A 21,865-nucleotide genomic window follows, 5' to 3' on the forward strand; every position below is an offset into this window, starting at 1 on the left:
CGTTTACAGATCGCCTGACATTTAATGATGTAAATTGTAATATGCATATGACTAACACTTTTTAACAGAAATAAGTGTCCCAAACTACATCACAAATTTTTCCAATGTGTTCAGTAGAAGAAATCATCAGTCTTGGTAGTCTTTCTCTTTCTTTTTCTGTATGGAGGCCTGAAATGTATGGAATTGGCTGTTATAATATTTAAACTATAAGTTAACCTTATGTTTGTGATGCAAGTTGAAGCAAAATTAATTTATCAAAATCAGTGAACTAAATGTCATTGTCTTTGAATTAATGAAGAGATTCAATTTTTCTAAGTTTGTAAAGAATTCTCTTTTGATGGAAGCCTTATTAAGATTGATCTACATCAAGAAAAGCTTACATTGCCTCTACCTTTAACTGGCACAGAAAGTTATGATTACAGAGTGGAGATGCAAATCATCTGACATGTGATACAAGTTGAAAGGATTTTATGAACATTAATTTTCATTTGATTGTACCAACATTTGAACTGACATGGTAAACAACAACAAAACTGTCCATAGTTTACTGCCACATCATTGGTCTCAGCTGTACTGCTTGCAGCTTGCCTTCTCTTCACAACCTTAACTGCAATTTTAAGAGTTACGTAAGTTTCATCATATAACACAACACAACCAGACATGTAACAACATGATCCAAGCTATAAAAAGAGCGGCTGACTTGGTATTGAAGGGAACAAAGATGTTGCACTGGTTTTATTATTAGTATAGTTTGAAGTGCATATAAGCAGGATTGTAAATAACCTCCTTGGGTTAAAATAAGTTTTTGTAGAATTTAACAAGTTAATTATATTATCCAACGTACTTACACAGTGAATGTGTTGGTGCATGACACTGTTGGTTCTACATTTGTAGTTATAGTTGACTCAGCATCTTGGTGTGGTGGTGCCTCTGATGAAGGCTGTGTAGTTGTTACTTCTGGGCCACCTGGTAATGGTGCAGTTTCTGCATCTTCTCAAGGTGGTGCTACAGTAACTGTCATTGGTGCCCCTGGTGCCTTTTGCTCAGGAATAGCCACAGGTGCTATCTGGTGCTCTGAATAAAAAACAAGAGGGCCATGATGGCCCTATATCGCTCACCTGAGTAGAGTTGCTTACTTGAACAAGATCTAGGCCTTCTGGTTTATTTTTGGCAAATTTATGAAGATTTCCCTATACACAATCAAGTAACCCTGGGGCTGGGTCAATTTGACCCTGGGGGGTCAAGATTTGAACAATTTTTGTAGAGGTCCACTAGGCAATGCTACATGTCAAATATCTAAGTTCTAGGCCTTCTGTTTTTTTTTAGAAAATTTTAAAGATTTTTCTATGTACAATTAAGTAACCCCATGGGGCGGAGCCAGTTTAACCCCAGGGGTCATGATTTGAAAATTTTTTGTAGAAGTCTACTAGGCAATGCTATATGTCAAATATCTAAGATCCAGGCCTTCAGGTTATTTTTAGAAATTTTTTGAAGATTTTCATATGTAAAATCAAGTGACCCCTGGGGCAGGGTCAACTTTGACCACGGGGGTCATTATTTGAACAAATGTTGTAGAGGTCCACTAGGCCATGCTACATGTGAAATATCTAAGCTCTAGGCCTTCTGGTTTATTTTTAGAATTTTTTTGAAGATTTTCATATGTAAAATCAAGTGACCCCTGGGGCGGGGTCAATTTTGACCCCTGGGTCATGATTTGAATAAATTTAGTAGAGGTCCACTAGGCAATGCTACATGTCAAATATCTAAGCTGTAGGCCTTCTGGTTTATTTTTAGAATTTTTTTTCAAGATTTTCATATGTAAAATCAAGTGACCCCTGGGGCGGGGTCAATTTTGACCCCGGGGTCATGATTTGAACAACTTTAGTAGAGGACCACTAGGCAATGCCACATGTCAAATATCAAAGCTCCAGGGCTTATGCTTTTTGAGAAGAAGATTTTTTAAGATTTTCCTATGTACAATCAAGTAACCCCTGGGGCGGGGTCAATTTTGACCCCGGGGTCATGATTTGAACAAACTTGGTAGAGGTCCATTAGGCAATACTTCACACCATATATCTAAGCTCTAGGGCTTTTGGTTTTTGAGAAGAAGATTTTTTAAGATTTTCCTATGTAAAATCAAGTGACCCCTGGGGCAGGGTCAATACGTTTCTGTTTGGTAATCGATAGATACGGTGATAAACGTTTCCATGTGGGAAAGGGTTAAACAAATTTTGTAGAGGTCCACTAGGCAATGCTACATGTCAAATATCTAAGCTCTAGGCCTTCTGGTTTATTTTTAGAAATTTTTTGAAGATTTTCATATGTAAAATCAAGTGACCCCTGGGGCGGGGTCAATTTTGAACCGAAGGTCATGATTTGAACAACTTTAGTAGAGGTCCACTAGGCAATGCTACATGTCAAATATCTAAGCTCTAGGGCTTCTGGTTTTTGAGAAGAAGATTTTTTAAGATTTTCCTATGTAAAATCAAGTGACCCCTGGGGTGGGGTCAATTTTGACCCCGGGGTCATGATTTGAACAAACTTCGTAGAGGTCCATGAGGCAATGCTTCACACCAAATATCTAAGCTCTAGGGCTTCTGGTTTTTGAGAAGAAGATTTTTAAAGTTTTTCCTTTCGGTTGCCATGGCAACCAGAGTTCAGTATGGAACTCAATTCTTTGAACAATTTTTAAAGGGGACCATCCAAGGAACATCCCTGTGAAGTTTCATCAAAATTGGCCTGTTGGTTTAGGAGGAGATGTTGTTTAAAGGAAATTGTGGACAGACGCTGGACGGCCTGACCCAGGACGGTGAGCGATCACAATACCTCACCCTGATCACTTTGTGCTCAGGTGAGCTAAAAACAAAGCTTTATCAACATGCTGGCATTGTTTAAATATTGACTGGAAAGTCAATGTATCTAGCTACCTCTGATGTGTGTTCTAGGCTGTTTAATAACATGTTGTAATGTGAAATATTTCTGTCACTTTCATTGTGATAAAGCTTGAGTAGTTTTTCTGCTGTAACAAGTGTATTGCATAATAGTGTCCTAATGTCTTATTTTATAGACTACATGGTGATGTGTTACCTGTCAGAATGTTTGCAATAACTGCTGCCTCAGCATCCACATCAAAAACATGGCACTTCTTAGCCTTCTTCAAAACCCCCAAGCAGGCATTTTCGGTTCTTCCCCCAGGTAGCTCAGCAGCGCGCTGTTGAATCTGGCGTGGCAGTTTCAACAGTCCTCAGTATAAGACAATGATTAATGTGGCATGTAATTCTTTTTCGTGTGAAATCTTATATTTCTGTTCAGTAAACATTTAAGTCAGCTAGCTAGTTTATGCTGAATATGATTTCAAAATGTTTGTCAAATGTATTTTTTAATGTCGGGGTTAGTTTATTTATAATAGCCAAGGGGTTATACCTGCTCTGGGGCCAAGTCGGATACTATGTCAGATACGAGCTGATTGAAGGTTCCATGGTTTGCAGCTATTTCATTTACTCTGTGTCCAAGACGCTGCATATTGGATGGAATAATTTGTCTGCAGGTATGTAAAAAGTTCATCTAACCATGGCAGATTGAGTGCCTTGAGTATCTGCAACATAAGAGTTATTGAAACAAGAGTTGGCTAATCTGTATATCATTTGAGAAACATCAAATAAAATAACATCTTACTATCAAATACCAAGTAAAATTGAAAACAGTCTAACCTAACCACCTTGTAGCCTAGTGATAGTGTCATTTCAGCGAGCTATTGTTGGTTCAATCCCCAGCCTTGTCATTCCAAAGATGTGAAACATTAATTGAACTAGTGGTACTGTACTAGTAACTTCAGCTCGCCAGCTTAGCTCAGTAGGTAACAGCGTTGGTCTACGGATTGCGGGATCGCGAGTTCGATCCTCGGGCGGGGCGTATGTTCTCCGTTACTATTTGATAAACAACATTTTGTCTGAAATCATTAGTCCTCCACCTCTGATTCATGTGGGGAAGTTGGCAATTACTTGCGGAGAACAGGTTTGTACTGGTACAGAATCCAGGAACACTGGTTAGGTTAAGAGGATAGTACTAGCACTGGTCCGTCTGGTGTCAGCGACTGAGTGAGGTATCATGTCATGTCTATTGCACGATATTCCAGTGAGACAGCACTATAAAGTTGGGCATTGCACTCACTGCCACAAAAAGGTAATGTCAATTAAGACTGAAAAATTGTTGAAAAAGATGCACACTCACACATAGCAGAACCAGGCAAATTTGTATTTATCCATAGAGTACTATGTGCTAGTATAAGCCATTCCAGCTGTCTTATTCTTCATACACTATGACAGACTTCATGTAATAAATGTTTCCATTTTCATTCCACAGTCTTTTTGTATTGCATGTTGAAACATATCTTACCTCTCTGACACAGTTTTATATAGTTCATAATTAAAGGGTGATTTCATTTACCTGGTTTTTAATAAATGCTTACTTATAATGTTTGTTACATCAGAACAGATATTTATGTCTCCCCCAGGAGACATATTGTTTTTGCCCTGTCCGTCCGTCCGTCCGTCCTTCCGTCCGTCCGTCCGTCCGTACCTCACACTTCATTTCCAAACAATAACTGGAGAACCATTTGACCTAGAACCTTCAAACTTCATAGGGTTGTAGGGCTGCTGGAGTAGACGACCCCTATTGTTTTTGGGGCCACTCCGTCAAAGGTCTAGGTCACAGGGGCCTGAACATTGAAAACCATTTCCGATCAATAACTAGAGAACCACTTGACCCAGAATGTTTTTTTTTGAAACTTTCTTATTGTAGTATAATACATCATAACAATAAGAATTATCTATTATAATTTTGGATGCACTCATAGCTAAAAAGGAACAAGACAAGAAGAGGCACAGGAAAATGTAAAAACCATAAAAAAATAAGTAACCAGCCTTGGAAAACATCGTTTGTACAACTTCATATTCAACATTGGTATGAAATTTACTGACCCAATCATTTTGAGAGTCAAGACGATGGTTTAAAGGTCAAGTAACCCAATTGAACATTTCGTAATCTAAGACACTTAGACCCAGAATGTTGAAACTTCATAGGATGATTGATCATAAAGAGTAGATGACCTCTATTGATTTTGGGGTCACTCCGTCAAAGGTCAAGGTCACAGGGGCCTGAACATTGAAAACCATTTCCAATCAATAACTAGAGAACCACTTGACCCAGAATGTTGAAACTTCATAGGATGATTGGTCATGAAGAGTAGATGACCCCTATTGATTTTGGGGTCACTCTGTCAAAGGTCAAGGTCACAGGGGCCTGAACATTGAAAACCATTTCCGATCAATAACTAGAGAACCACTTGACCCAGAATGTTGAAACTTCATAGGATGATTGGTCATGAAAGTAGATGACCCCTATTGATTTTTGGGTCACTCCTCAAAGGTCAAGGTCACAGGGGCCTGAACATTGAAAACCATTTCCGATCAATAACTTGAGAACCACTTGACCCAGAATGTTGAAACTTCATAGGATGATTGGTCATGAAGAGTAGATGACCCCTATTGATTTTGGGGTCACTGCGTCAAAGGTCAAGGTCACAGGGGCCTGAACATTGAAAACCATTTCCGATCAATAACTAGAGAACCACTTGACCCAGAATGTTGAAACTTCATAGGATGATTGTACATGCAAAGTAGATGACCCCTATCGATTTTGGGGTCACTCCATTAAAGGTCAAGGTCACAGGGGCCTGAACATTGATAACCATTTCCAGTCAGTAACTTGAGAACCACTGATCCAGAATGTTGAAACTTCATAGGATGATTGTCATGCAGAGTAAATGACCCCTAACGATTATGGGGTCCACTCTGTGAAAGGTCAAGGTCACAGGGGCCCGAACATTAAAAACTATTTCCGGTCAGTAACTTGAGAACCACTTGACCCAGAATGATGAAACTTCATAGGATGATTGGTCATGCAGAGTAGATGAACCCTAACGATTTTAGGGTCACTCTGTTAAAGGTCAAGGCCACGGGGGCCTGTTCATGTAAAATCATTTTTTTGGAAATAACTTGAGAACCACTTGACCTACAATGTTGAAACTTAATAGGATGATTGGACATGCAGAGTAGATGACCCCTATTTATTTTGAGGTCACTTGATCAAAGGTCAAGGTCACAGGAGCCTGAACAGTGACTGGAGAACCACTAGGCCAAGAGTGTTGAAATTTAGCGGGATGACTGGACATGCCAAGTAGATGATCCCTATTGCAGCCAACCATCAGTGTCTCTTTGATTTTTGCTCCTGACCCCTATTGACTTCTTGCCTATAGGACTTTGCATTGGGGGAGACATGTGCTTTTTTACAAAAGCATTTTCTAGTTACCTTTGTCATTACAGTTAAGGGCACAGCCATACCCTCAACTAGTTGAACTTCTAAGCCCTTGCAACAAGTCATAATCTGGAGTGTCATCTTCCGTATATCAACTGCGGTAACACCATCTGTAAGACTTGGCATACCAGGTAGTGCAGCTGAAGCCTTGCGGGCACCATCCTCCAGTTGCATTGCATGGGCAACGTCACTAACCTCTACCTTTTTGAAGAGGATAAGATTGAGACGGGTGTTATATCTGAAATGACAATTAATTGTGTGTCACAGTATTATATCATCAGCATTATAGGTCTATATAGGACAGTTTAATTCCATAATTGGTCTAGGAACTTGTAAAAACTGCTTTTTAAAGCATCTGAGTTTTCATTAGTTGAGTACTTCCCTAGAGTTCTGTATCAAGCTTGAAACTTTTTTCCATTATTAGATGAGTAAGTATAGGCTACAAACCATAATTCCTGTGAACCTTAGAAAGATACTGACCATTTGGAACCTTGTATTTTTATGCCCCCGAAGGGAGGCATATAGTTTTTGAACCGTCTGTCCGTCTGTCAGTCTGTCAGTCTGTCCGCAATTTTAGTGTCCGGTCCATATCTTTGTCATCGATGGATGGATTTTCAAATAACTTGGCTTGAATGTGTACCACAGTAAGACGACGTGTCGCGCGCAAGACCCAGGTCCGTAGCTCAAAGGTCAAGGTCACACTTAGACATTAAAGGATAGTGCATTGATAGGCTTGTCCGGTCCTTATCTTTGTCATCGATGGATGGATTTTCAAATAACTTGGCATGAATGTGTACCACAGTAAGACGACATGTCGCGCGCAAGACCCAGGTCCGTAGCTCAAAGGTCAAGGTCACACTTAGACATTAAAGGATAGTGCATTGATGGGCGTGTCCGGTCCATATCTTTGTCATCGATGGATGGATTTTCAAATAACTTGGCATGAATGTGTACCACAGTAAGACGACGTGTCGCGCGCAAGACCCAGGTCCGTAGCTCAAAGGTCAAGGTCACACTTAGACGTTAAAGGTCATTTTTCATGATAGTGCATTGATGGGCGTGTCCGGTCCATATCTTTGTCATTCATGCATGGATTTTAAAATAACTACGCATGAATGTATGGCACAGTAAGACGACGTGTCGCGCACAAGACCCAGCTCCGTAGGTCAAAGGTCCTAAACTCTAACATCGGCCATAACTACTCATTCAAAGTGCCATCGGGGGCATATGTCATCCTATGGAGACAGCTCTTGTTTAGTTAAAAATGCAGTATCATAATCATAGTCATACATGCAGCATGTGCAATAGTTTTGAATGTTGTACATCATTATTAATTGATTAAGAACCTCGGTTACCATGGCAGACATATTGTCAAAAACTTACAGAAAGCATCCTTTTCTTTATTACTTACTAGAAAAGCATCCAGGTTTTTAACACAGTAAGGAGTATTGATCAGTTCATAGTTTAATTGCCTATTTTCATTTTTTTATTGAGAAATAAACATAAACTTACTTCTTTGTTCCTCCCAAATCAAAGTTGGCTGTTACCAAACAACCTGTCTGAGGCTGTAAATTGTGATCTTTTGTTCCCCTTATGGCTCTAATACCCAAACTGATTGCCAGCTGGCTCGCATCTGCTGCCTCAGTGGGAGCATCCCATACAACCGGAATTGTGAACATGCTACACAGTTCTGTTATAGCAGCCTGAGATACATCTGAAATTATTGTTTACATGTCAGTGTAATTACATTCACCTTGTAGCCGTTCATTTAAGTAATTAAGCCAGTTACCATTCTGTAAATCTGTCTTCCTTAAAATGTTCTTTGGTGCTTATAATATTATTGTTTGCATCAGGTGTTCTTTGCTTTGTAAAGTAGCAGTGTTGAAAAACTTTTTACTTCCAATATTTAACACATTTTTTTTTTGTGGAAAATGCATTCATCTGAAACCTTATTTGAAAAAAAATCTCCATTTCTTTAAATTCTTTTCATGAATTGTTGCTCACATAAATTGAAGCAGTAAAGAAACTCAGTTTTAACTTTCAGGCTATTACATACCTCAAGTAGACAGAATTAGATCCTGTGCCATGCACTGTGCCGGAAGAGTCTTGCCTCACATTGGCTCCCCATACAGAAGTGGCAGGTTGAAGTGTCCAGCTCTCCAAGTAACTTGTGATACAAACACATTGCCATTGTCGATGCCAGTGTCATCAAGGTTGCTGGAAAGTTATGACCTTGCACAGTCCTAGCCAGAACCAACCACTCGCCTATTGCAGCTAACTGAAACAAGAAATACATTGTGAAACTTTACTAGTGCATCCTCGATTCATAGTTAATTCCTCATTTTGCAGACAAATGTTTTTCTTGTCTGCCGCAGTGGTACATCGGCACTAAACTACTTTTCTGTGCCAAGCAGGAATTGAGTGACACAGTATCTAATTTGTTGTCAGTTGTTTGTATATTTGGTGTCATACTAGACCAGGAATTTGTGATAAATTTTGACATTAACACAATAAGTAATGCATGCACTACAATGTATTTATGCAGTGTGAGAATGTATTCACTTTTATCTTCAGGACAACATTATTATTTCAATACTTGAATATCAAATATGTATTAGAAGATTATCTAATGCTTATCACTTACTAAAAATGGCATCTCAATTGTCCTTTACAAATGAGCGGCTATGATTTGATCCAGATGTATGGCGTCTCTTCTGGATTAACCTAAAAATAAATAGCAATTGGAAACTAAATGCACAGTACACAGGTGTTTCTTAAAATTTTTATCAAAATCTTGGTTATATTTCATCTAAACACTACATGACATGCAAAACGGTAAAATCAAGCAACATTGTAGTCTTTTGAGAGCATAGTCTATAGCAGAACCATGTTTTAACATACCAAAACAATATGATGAGGTTTTCTTGCATACCAGACGGGGATTTCTGGTGATATCACTGTGCTGGAAAACTCCATCTTACACCCCGGGGGGGGGGCCTCCGTGGCCGAGTGGTTAGAGTCGTTGACTTCAAACCACTTGCCCCTCATCGATGTGGGTTCGAAACCTCATTTGAGGCGTAGAATTCTTCACGTGAGGAAGCCATCCAGCTGGCTTACGGAAGGCCGGTGGTTCTACCCAGGTGCCCGCTCGTGATGAAATTATGTACGGAGGGGCACCTGGGGTCTTCCTCCACCATCAAAGCTGGAAAGTCGCCATATGACCTAAAATTGTGTCGGTGCGACTTTAAACCCAACAAAATAAATAAATAAATACACCCCGGGGTGTAAGATGACTCTCGTGCTGTAAATGACGTGTAACGAACTACATTATGTACAGAAGATGTGTGTAGTAATAATAATGTTTTTCGTAAAACGGGATAAAAATTAAATAAATAAATTAATTAATTAAATAATTAGATAGTTCCACTTTGTTCCTTATAACAGATTTCTCGATTCAAAAACTGTTATTTTAAGGAAATAACATAACGTTTCATTGCAGATGATAAAACAAAACCGGAACTCTTACGTTGTTTTCGTCTCTGTAACGTCATGATGTACTTCCAGTTAATGGATGTAAAGTTCCTGCGCTTTGTTTATACGCTACTATAAGAAAAACGTGCTATAAGAAAATCATTCGTTTGAATTTATTTTTTACTCTTCTTTGCAAGAAAAAGATTCTATCACTGGCTGTAGGTGCAGATGGGAATCTGGTGGTATCATGTCCCTAGCAATAATTTGAGTGGGTAGATGTCTTGCGAGTTATTCTAATAGCCTAATAGGTACAGTGTATGAGAATTAAGTGCAAAACTGGTTTGTAACATCACATAAATTCTTAAATGTCTTCTATATGAAGTAGATCAAATTGGGTAGCACTCTGATATGTTGACGTGATACATAATTTCTTTATATTATATTTAAGAAATAATATATCTCATTTAGTCATTTTGTCGCTGAATAAAGCATTGTTTGGAGAGTTCAGATGCAAAGGAATTATATCATGAGGGTGCAGCCTGAATGATATAATAATACGCATCTGAACGAAGGTTTTATTCAGGAGCAAATTACTCAAATGAGATATATTATTTCGATTCTTACATGTTACCAAGGACTTAAAAGTACATCCTTGATGGCATTCATTAAATATTTGTCTGTTTTCAATTGGTTTCTTTTCCAACGCACTGCTATGCTGTTTGATGCTATGACGTAATAATTGTGATGTCAGAACAGTGAATTGTTGTACAATAATTCACTGTTTTCAGCCTTCTTTGTTTTGTAGGAAAATGGACCGGATCGTGTTAGAATAATTAATATTTTCTAACAATGCAAATATTAAAAATAGCTCACCTCAACACCGGCCCCGGAGAACATTTGATTAGGGTTTAGCAGAGTTATATCACTGTTACATTGTCTTCCCCCATACTAAACAAGTGTCTTCTTGAACACTGCATCATCTGAATTGTAACATTATCATATTAATAGTTTGTTCATTGTCTCTTCCTAGTTTATTCATTATTTACTGACTACAGTTGTAGAGTTCATGCATGGTAGATAATATGACTTTTGGACAATTTTGTGACCATATTAAATTTTTCTTTATTGACTTCAATTCCAATAACATTGTTGAAACAATTAAAAGCTTTCTTGCAGACCTGCAACGTACCTTTTCAAAACAGATCACTTTCATGTTAACTTCTAGTAAGCCCCATATTCGCCAAAAGTGATAACAGTTTTCAAACCAACATTTTGCTAATGTGCACTTTATCCTTACATCTGTGCATTATACAGCTTTTTTTGTTTTGTTTTTAAACATGTAGTTGATAGTTATATATGTAGTTATCATTTAATCTGTTTAATCATATATCAGAATGTTCATAGAAATATTATACAAGGTAGCAATATATGATAACACTTAACATTTTGTTTTAGTTTTACAGTACTTGTTGAGTTGTATGAGTGAAAAACAATCTGACTAAAGTACTTGATATTCTAAACGAAGATCTGAGAATGACCCATTCACATTCTTCTCCTGTATATTTTGGATTTCCAATATTGCTATTTTTATTTTCGCAAATCTATTTTTATTTGAACCAATCAGACGACTTGTTCGAATGTCAAAGAATAAGAAAAATTTGCAATCAGTCCAGGGCTCGAACCCGGGACCCCTCGCTTACAGAGCAAGTGCCCTACAGACTGAGCTAACCGGCTATCTGACATCTTACGACATAAGATTTGTAGATATCAAAAACCAAGGCTTTTTTAAGCTTGCAGAATGTTGTAAGTTAGCTTTTGATTGGCTAGCGGAAGGGTCGTCAGAACGAGGCTATCAATAGCTCATTTTCAGATCCTAAGCATAGTGTAATAGGAGATGTACTTTAGTCAGATTGGATTAAAAAAATCCCTTCTTTCAATATGAGACTGCATTGCAATTTTAATACTGTCTGAAAGCAACCTCATAGATATAACACAGGTGCTAATAAGGGTTGTGACAAATTATGTGTATGCTTTGTATTGTGCATCATAACACTGGACAATACTGTATGTACATACCTTGTTCTCGCAGAGTTCTGTCTGCTGCTGTCATAAGGTACAGAAGCTCCTTCTTAGTGAAAGTTGAAAATAAACCACCATCTTCCATTATACCATCTACACTGAATGAGGACTGCAATCCCACCTGTACTTCCAAAAGTACTAGATATGGCCAGGAATGTGCACTTCTGCACAAAGGCATTCATTTGTAACTCCTTCAATCCCTTTGGTTACTCAAGTTACATCCTCTATGTCTTTGGTTACTCCAGTTTTGGTAATCAAATACTTTTATCATACAGGTAGATCTATAAAAATGTGGGTTACAAAGGGGGTTACAACAGTTACTCTAGTTTTATAACTGATTTTTTTTTCAAACAAATCACCCATGTATACCTGGTTACAGAGTTACTACTATATTTCTTTGGTTACACAGGGGTTACAAAGGTTACTTCAGTCGCATTGACCTAAAACTTTTTTAAAAACAAGTCACCCATGTATATCTGGTTACAGGGTTTCTATTATATTCCTTTGGTTACACAGGGGTTACAATGGTTACTCCAGTATGATCACTCAAATCTTTTTTCTTTTTTTTTTTAAATAAATAACCCATGTATATCTGGTTACAGGGTTACTACTATATTTCTTTGGTTACTCAGTGGTTACAAAGGTTACTCTAGTTTCATTGATTTAAAACTTTTTTTCATATAAATCACCCATGTATATCTGGTTACAGGGTTACTACTATATTTCTTTGGTTATCACTGGTTACAAAGGTTACTCTAGTTTCATTGAGTTAATACTTTTTTCAAATAAATCACCCATGTATATCTGGTTACAGGGTTACTACTATTTTTCTTTGGTTACTCAATGGTTACTCTAGTTTCATTGATTATGTCTCCCACCACACAGTGGTGTGGGAGACATACTGATTTACTCCAGTCTGTGTGTGTGTGTGTCTGTCACAAAGCTTGTCCGCACACTCTAAGTCGAACATTTCTCGTCCGATTTTCACCAACTTGAACAAAATGTGTTTGACCATGAGACCTCAGCCAAGTTTGATAAATAGCCAAATCGGTCCAGGCGTCTTGGAGTTATGGCCCTTGAATTACCAAAAATCGGCCTTTTTACTCTTGTCCGCACTCTAATTCAAACATTTCTCATCCAATTCTCACCAAACTTGTATAAAATGTGTTTGACTATGAGACCTCAGCCAAGTTCGATAACTAGCCAAATCAGTGCAGGCATTTTGGAGTTACGGCCCTTGAATTACGGAAAAATCAGCATTTTTACTCTTGTCCGCTCTCTAAGTCGAACATTTCTCATCCGAACTTCACCAAACTTGAACAAAATGTGTTTGGCCATAAGACCTTAGCCAAGTTCGATAACTAGCCAAATCCGCCCAGGCTTTTTTGATTTATGGCCCTTGAATTACTGATTGGATACACTCGTCCAGACCATCTAATTGGATCCACTCATCTAAGCCATCTAGAGACACTAGACATTTTTCATAGGGGCAGTTGTGGGAGACATGCGCTTTTCTCAAAAGCATCTCTAGTTTAAAACTTTTTTTCATATAAATCACCCCTGTATATCTGGTTACAGGGTTACTACTATATTTCTTTGGTTATCAGTGATTACAAAGGTTACTCTAGTTTCATTGATTTAATACTTTTTTTCAAATAAATAACCCATGTATATCTGGTTACAGGGTTACTACAATATTTCTTTGGTTACTCAGTGGTTACAAAGGTTACTCTAGTTTCATTGATTTAAAACTTTTTTTCATATAAATCACCCATGTATATCTGGTTACAGGGTTACTACTATATTTCTTTGGTTATCAGTGGTTACAAAGGTTACTCTAGTTTCATTGATTTAAAACTTTTTTTCAAATAAATCACCCATGTATATCTGGTTACAGGGTTACTACTATATTTCTTTGGTTACTCAATGGTTACAAAAGTTACTCTAGTTTCATTTATTCAAAACTTTGTTTCAAATAAATTTGTAACTGAATCACCCATGTATATCTGGTTACACGGTAACTGCTATATTCTTTTGGTTACACAGGGGTTACATAGGTTATAATGCGGTCACAGTGACTGTTTAAAGAAATCACCCATGTATATCTGGTTACAGGGTTACTACTATATTCCTTCAGTTACACAGAGGTTACAATGGTTACTCCAGTTTGATATCTCAGATCTTTTCCTTTCTTTTCCAAATAAATGACCCATGTATATCTGGTTACAGGATTTCTACTATATTTCGATCTTTGGTTACATAGGGGTTACAAAGGTTACTCCAGTTTCATGACTCAAATCTCTTTTATTTTTCAGATAAATCACCCATGTATGTCTGGTTACAGAGATACTACTGTATGTCTTTGGTTACATTGGGGTTACAAAGGTTACTCCAGTTTAATGACTCAAAGCTTTTCTTTCTTTTTTTCAAATAAATAACCTATGTATATCTGGTTACAGGGTTACTACTATATTTCTTTGGTTACAAATGGGCTACAACAGTTACTGTTACACTAGTTTGATGACTCAAATCTTTTTTCTTTTTTTTTCAAATAAATCACACATGTATATCTGGTAACAGGGTTACTTCTATATTTCTTTGGTTACACAGGGGTTACAAAAGTTAATCCAGTTTAATGACTCAAATCTTTCTTTTATTTTTTAATTAAATAACCCATGTATATCTGGTTACAGGGTTACTACTATATTTCTTTGGTTACACAGGGGTTACAAAAGTTAATCCAGTTTAATGACTCAAATCTTTCTTTTATTTTTTAATTAAATAACCCATGTATATCTGGTTACAGAGTTACTAATATATTCCTTTGGTTACACAGAGGTTACAAAGGTTACTCCAGTTTAATGACTCAAATCTTTCTTTTATTTTTCAAATAAATCACCCATGTTTATCTGGTTACAAGGTTACTACTATATTTCTTTGGTTACAAATGGGTTACAAAGGTTACTCCAATTTGATGACTCAATTTTCTTTTCTTTTTTTTCAAATAGATACATGTTTATCTGGTTACAGGGTTACTATCATATTTCTTTGGTTACACAAGGGTTACAAAGTTTGATGACTCAAATCTTTTTATTTTTTGCTTTTCAGATAAATTACACATGTATATCTGATAATAGGGTTACATCTATATTTCCCAATTTGGATATTATATGTATTACAAGTTTTGTCTTTTATTAAATCTTTAGAAGACAGAAACTTTTCAGTTTTATCAATTTATTCAAACATTGCCATTTATAGTGCATTTTATTTGACTTGGCGGGGCGTGGTATTGTGACGATCCACTTCATTATTGTACAGCGTATGTAGTACATGTAACCAATGTAGCTTTTTTAATCATTGGTTACCGAAGATTACAGAACTGAACAGTTATACTGCTCAACCTATTTTGCTCGATTTTTGAGATTACCATTATTTGCATAAGTCAGAGATTATATAACACTGCTCCGCCAGGTCGAATAAAACTACTTACGTTTCCATTTTGTAGGATTTTGACATTATTTGAAAAAAAAACAAATACCATAAAAAAAATTATTGTGAGTTGTCACTGAATATAATCATTATTTGGAGTTTAGAAGCAAAAGGTGGGCACAGCCTGGGTGATAAAAATATGCATCTCCATGGCAAACGATTTTATTTAATTGCAGCCGCTAAATGAGATATATTATTTCATTTCTAACATGTTACCAAGTATTTCTTAGTATCCATTAAGTATTTGCTGTTTTCTGTTGGTTTCTTTTCCAGCACGCCGCTATGGCATTTGATACTATGATGTAATATTTGTTACATCATAATTATATATTGTTGCAAAATAACACACATCTTTCAGACTTCTTTAATAGGAAAATGAATCAATTTACTGATTAATGATGTTATATGCCATTAGTTTTGGTGGTGCATTATAAATACATTTATTGTACTGCATATAGAATTTTACCAGTAAGCAAAACAATATTTGAAACAAAGACTGCCCAGTAGACATTTGACGTCAGTTAGACGTCGTATAGACATCTGGGCCCAGTTGTTTGAAACTTTAACAGGCGATTAAGCTTACGGTTGATTAACTTTTAGGGTTGTTTTTCGGCATTTCAGAAGACTTTGAAAAACAAATGTATGAAGTAAGAATTTTGAACACTGGAAAATCTTTACAATACAATGTCAGGTGTCTACTGGGTGCATGTGTATGAATACAAAGATAACTAAAAGGTCAGTTATATCTGTCAGAAAATCTCTTGAAACATCTGTAACTATCAACCATTCTGAATCAGGACAATGTAAATTAAGTGGGGCATGTAACACATGCAATTCAGTATAAGTCTATAATAGGAGTTTCCCGATTCCTGATTGGGAGATTTTGAAATAAACCTGAATACCAACAGCTCATAGAAAGCTAGTGTAGGACTGCATTCGGGTCAAGTTCAAGATCATGACAAGTCAAATGGTTTATCGTGGCCAGAAATTTGTACAAACCGGACAGAAGTTGCGAAATTGTAATTTGTGCAGGAAAGAAGCGTTTACCATAATGTCCAGTACTGGACAGGTATAGTGACCATGCACGGACACAGCCAATTTTCTCAGAGGGGGTCTGATCCCCTGCCCCCCCCCCCCCCCCGTGGAAATTTTGAAATTTAGCACTTCATTTTTTGCATTCTGGGACAGTTTTATGGACTAACCTGTTAAATTTGGGAAAATGATAAAATCAAGCTTTCTTGAAGGTAAAATTCTTAGTTTCTTTTAGATAAATAATATGAATTATGTCGGGGTCGTATGTAGCAGCAGCCGCATATACTTTACATGCAGTCCTAATGTTGCCTTTTTCGAAAAACATTTTCTCTCCTTGTCCTCTTTCCTTTTTTAAAGATTTTCCAGAGGGGGTCCGGACGCCTGGTCGCCCCCCCCCCCCCCCCCCCCCCCCCCCCACTTTCTGGATCCACGCATGGTGACATATCATATATCATGCTTTCTATTTATGAAGGTAAACTTGCGTTTGGTTAAATTTCAACAGAGCACAATTGTTTGAACAGTGTACAAACTCATTACTGTTTTTTCAGGCAAGGGTGGAAAAAAAGTGGTAGACAATGAAAGCAGTAACATTTTTATTAAAAAAAATAAACAATGAGACAAACATTTCCAACATCTTTGGCGGTTCAAATCCCATGTTAAACATACGATAAAGCCCGAAACGCGTGAAAATGTTATGAATGTAAATTGGGTGAAGTAGGCGCTCTATGTATAGAGTTAGATTATGCGTCTAGATTGATTAAACTGGGCGAGTCTACTTACTTATTACTTGAGGATGAAAAAAAACATGTTTTTTAAATGTTGCTCTTAAACAAGGGTGGCGGTTGAACTACTAAAAGTACTACAACAGTTAATTCACAACAAATCGTACGGTATGTTTTATAATCAGTAGAAGCTAGTCGAATTTACGCTTATGAGACCTGTTTCACCCATAAGTAAAAATTCACAGGTCCATCATGAAATATTTTCCCCAGCTCGCATATACTTTACCTATTCAATATGATAATAGTGCATACTTAAATTCAAATGTAGTGTAGCAGAATAATAGCTTTTCCCATCCTAGTTCAGAATTGTCAATGTATATAAAAATAGAGTTTTTCCAAACTAGGGTAGTTGCCTGTACTGTCGTCTAAGAAGACCACACTAGGTTTGGATTGTATTTTTAGCTCGACTATTCGAAGAACAGGGGAGCTATCCTACTGGCATGAGCATGAGCATGAGCATCACACAAATTTAAAGTTTGCGTACCACCCCAAATATTTTCAAAGTCCATTGAGATATTGCTTTGATATTTTGCATACTTGTTAACCATCATGACCCCAGTCTTTAAAAAGGAGGAGGCAACTCTATCAAACATTTTGACTGAATTATGGCCCCTTTTCGGCTTAGAATATGCTTATTGTAATGTTAATGTTTGCGTGCCACCCCAAATATTTTCAAAGTCCATTGAGATATTGCTTTCATATTTTGCATACTTGTTTACCATCATGACCCCAGTCTGTAAAAAGGAGGAGGCAACTCTATCAAGAATTTTGACTGAATTATGGCCCCATTTTGACTTAGAATATGCGTATTGTAATGTTAAAGATTGCGTACCACCCCAAATTTTTTCAAAGTCCATTGAGATATTGCTTTCATATTTTGCATACTTGTTTACCATCATGACCCCAGTCTGTAAAAAGGAGTAGGCAACTCTATCAAGCATTTTGACTGAATTATGGCCCCTTTTCGACTTAGAATATGCTTATTGTAATGTTAAAGATTGCGTACCACCCCAAATTTTTTCGAAGTCCATTGAGATATTGCTTTGATATTTTGCATACTTGTTTACCATCATGACCCCAGTCTATAAAAAGGAGGAGGCAACTCTTAAAAATTTTGACTGAATTATTGCCCCTTTTCGACTTAGAATATGCTTATTGTAATGTTAAAGTTTGCGTACCACCCCAAATATTTTCAAAGTCCATTGAGATATTGCTTTCATATTTTGCATACTTGTTTACCATCATGACCCCAGTCTGTAAAAAGGAGGAGGCAACTCTATCAAGCATTTTGACTGAATTATGGCCCCTTTTGACTTAGAATATGCTTATTGTAATGTTAAAGTTTTACTCATAGCTTATATTATACTATCCAGCACTGAGAATAGTCGAGCACGCTCTCCACTGACAGCTCTAGTTGGTTGCTGTTGCTAAGAGTAGAAAAAATGATGTCTGCTCACAAATATTAAGGTACAAGATATTGTGTGCACGCAGAGGTCTGCACATTTGAAATAATATTTGGAATTTCATTATGTGTTAATGTAACAGGCTGAAATACTTCAGCCCTAACTGGGGATTGAGCCTAAGAGTTCTCACACCTGGGCACCCTACCACTGCACTAAAAAAGCTAGCTTAGTAGAGGGAGGGATGAACAAAGTTTAACAAAGAAACAGCATTGTAAGCAATGGCAAAAATACATATGTATTTTCAAGTTCGGTATGGTCCATTGCAGTTAAAAATATGACAAACTGAGCAACATGTCAGATATATCATAATTAACAAATAGTTCAAAGGATTTAAACTTTTATTGCATATTTTCTATTGTTAACAATTAACCTTAAAGAAGCATTTCCCCAGAGCTAAATAAAAGAGCTTATGAAATACTAGAAAATGTTTAAAATTAAGTCTCTGCAAATTAAAAAAAAAATTGTTGTTTCTGCAGTTTTTGCAATAAAAATAAATGTCTTATTTAACTTATCACTTTTGCAGATGTCTTTGTTTTACATTTTTGGAGCAAGGCTTCTTTAAAATTGTCACAATGATACAAAATAGAAACACAATAGGAACACAGCTATATATACATAACAAATAATTTTCTATGATTATAAAATCAATAGAAAGTTCTTTATTCTTTTATAATCATTTAATTTATTACAGAGATACACTATATTCAGGAGTGTTTGTCAATGTAATTACAGTTTCTTCTTAAATTGTGGCAGGGCAGTTGAGAACAGATTTTTAGTATTTTCATAATTTAATTTAAAAGCACTTTTCTTAAGACATGTGGAGTAGAAACGAAGTATCTTTCTCGATTCAGTGTTATTTAAAGTTACTGTCCATAGACGGAAACATTTTATATGTATATGACATTAAATTTTATGAAAAATGAAAATTCCATAATGTCATTCATCTATTATTTTGTGTATTGTTTTTCTTATGGTCAGGTATAAAAATCTTTTAAGTATTGAGGAGAGAAAAAACAACAATAAACAGTCAACAAGTTTTCAATGACCTAATGTGGTTGTCTCTTGAATAATTAAAGTGACTCTACCATTTATATAAGGTGGTAAGAAATTCCCTATAAAATTCTGACAAGTGAAACAAACAGAATGAATTTTGCAAGTTATCCCAAAGATGATGCAGAAGGTAGTAAAATGCATAACAAAAATATTATGTAGAAGGTAGTAAAATGCTCAACAAAATATGATACAGTACTTAGTAGTAAAATGCATAACAAGAATATTATGCAGAAGGTAGTAAAATGCATAACAAAATTTGATATAGGAAGAAGTAAAATGCATAACAAAAATATTATGTAAATTGTTGCTTGTTACAGTTTGGAAACACTTTGGAATCGCTTTAAAGCTGTACAATCTGATTAAACCAACATTTATGACATTTTTCACTCTTTTTTACAAACATCACAAAACCAGTCCAAACTCCATGCTTGAAGTCTCTTGTAAATGGCTGCGGATATGGCAGCACAGGTTTTGGGGTACCACAGACCACAGCCATCACAACCCACCCAGCACTGTCCAATTCTACCCTGCTTTCTGCATTTGTGGCAGATGTCCATCTCCTTCTCTTTAACTGTCAAAATGTCCAGATGGCTTATAAGCTTTGATTTAGGCACTGGAATGGGGTCAGGTTGGCGCTTTGGTTCAGGTTCTGGATTTTGTGGAAGGGATTCATTCTGGGTATCATATTCTTCAGGCAGTGGTTCAGGGTGTGTTTCAGACTCGGGCAGGGATTCTTGTATGGGGTCAGCTTCTGTGTTGGATTCAGGCAGGGATTCTTGTGTGGGGTCAGCTTCTTTGTCGGGTTCAGGCAGGGATTCTTGTATGGGGTCAGCTTCTGTGTTGGGTTCAGGCTGGGGTTCTTGCATGGGGTCAGCATCTGTGTTGTGTTCAGGCTGGGGTTCTTGCAGCGGGTCAGGTTGTAAGTCAGGCTCTCGCTGCATGTCCATGAGGGGGTCTGAATCATTTATTTCTCTGTATCCCAGTTTTCTCCTGACACCTGAAAATATAAGAAATCAAATTGTTTACATTTACCATGGCTTAATGTACATATTACATAAACAATTGTATGAAAGAACAATTGCCTCATTTGGAGCATTCTAATTGAATACATTTGATTAACATTGGCTGTTATTTTCTCTACACATATAGTGATTGTGTTAAGTAAATAAACATTGATGATTTTTTTAACTGTAGCTCCGGTTATGTACAACCATTCGTAGTAAACAAAAAGGGCCAAAAGAAAACACTTTTCTTTATTTTGAACCTAATTTTCAGTTTTTGTCTTTTCAGTAGTATTTTTAATTATTGAAAAATGGAAACAGTTTCTGTATAAATCATAAATACTGACAGCCTGTCTATCATCAGTTCTGCATTATATTGTTTTTCTAAAAGCTTCTGCAAAATTGATAACATACCTTCCTTTGCAGAGTTGTGAATTACTTTCACAGGAATATGAATCAGTTTTCTTGCTCTGCCTCTCAATCTGGTAGGTTTGTTGAGAACACAACCAAATGATGTCAGAAGGCCCTTTGCCATCGATTTTTGAAAAAAGATGGTTATGTCATCACTGAGCGTTGTCGGTCGGCGTCACGCGTGCGGCGTCGGCGTCTGCGTCGGCTGCTGGTTAATTTATTAGTACTTTCCACACACAAGTATTGCTTTGAACTTGGATACTTGTCACCATCATAAGTACCCTGTTCAGAACTAACTCACTGCTTTCAGTATGCCCTTGTACTTAGAAATATCAGATTTCTGTTAAGTTATTTAGGTCAAACTTTTCTCCTAAACTATCAAGCTATGCTTTGAAACTTGAATACTTGTTCACAATCATAACTGACCTGTACATCAAGAAACATATCCATCTTGCTTTTTGCAAGATTTATTGCCCTTTTGACTTAGAAATCAGTTTTCTGGTTAAGTTTTATGATTTAGGTCAGCTTTATCCTAAACTATTCAAAGCTATTGCTTTAAAACTGCAAACACTTGTTCACCATCATAAGTTGACCCTGTACAGCAAGAAACATAACTCCGTCCTGCTTTTTGCAAGATTTATGGCCCCTTTTGGACTTAGAAAATATCAGATTTCTTGGTTAAGTTTTATGTTTAGGTCAACTTTTTCTC

The 21,865-nt window shown here is 36.7% G+C and overlaps 1 protein-coding gene across 1 annotated transcript; it reads right to left on the reverse strand.

The window, feature by feature from the left end:
• Positions 1-20,127: 20,127 nt before the first annotated feature.
• LOC123555746 (uncharacterized) lies at positions 20,128-21,280 on the reverse strand. The gene is made up of 2 exons (XM_045346338.2): positions 21,160-21,280; positions 20,128-20,741 (listed from the first exon to the last, which is right to left on the reverse strand). Exons 1-2 carry the CDS (start codon positions 21,278-21,280, stop codon positions 20,128-20,130), a joined length of 735 nt encoding a protein of 244 aa, XP_045202273.2.
• Positions 21,281-21,865: the final 585 nt, after the last annotated feature.

This window comes from Mercenaria mercenaria, chromosome 7, assembly GCF_021730395.1.
Source record: "Mercenaria mercenaria strain notata chromosome 7, MADL_Memer_1, whole genome shotgun sequence".
Lineage (NCBI taxonomy): Eukaryota > Metazoa > Mollusca > Bivalvia > Venerida > Veneridae > Mercenaria > Mercenaria mercenaria.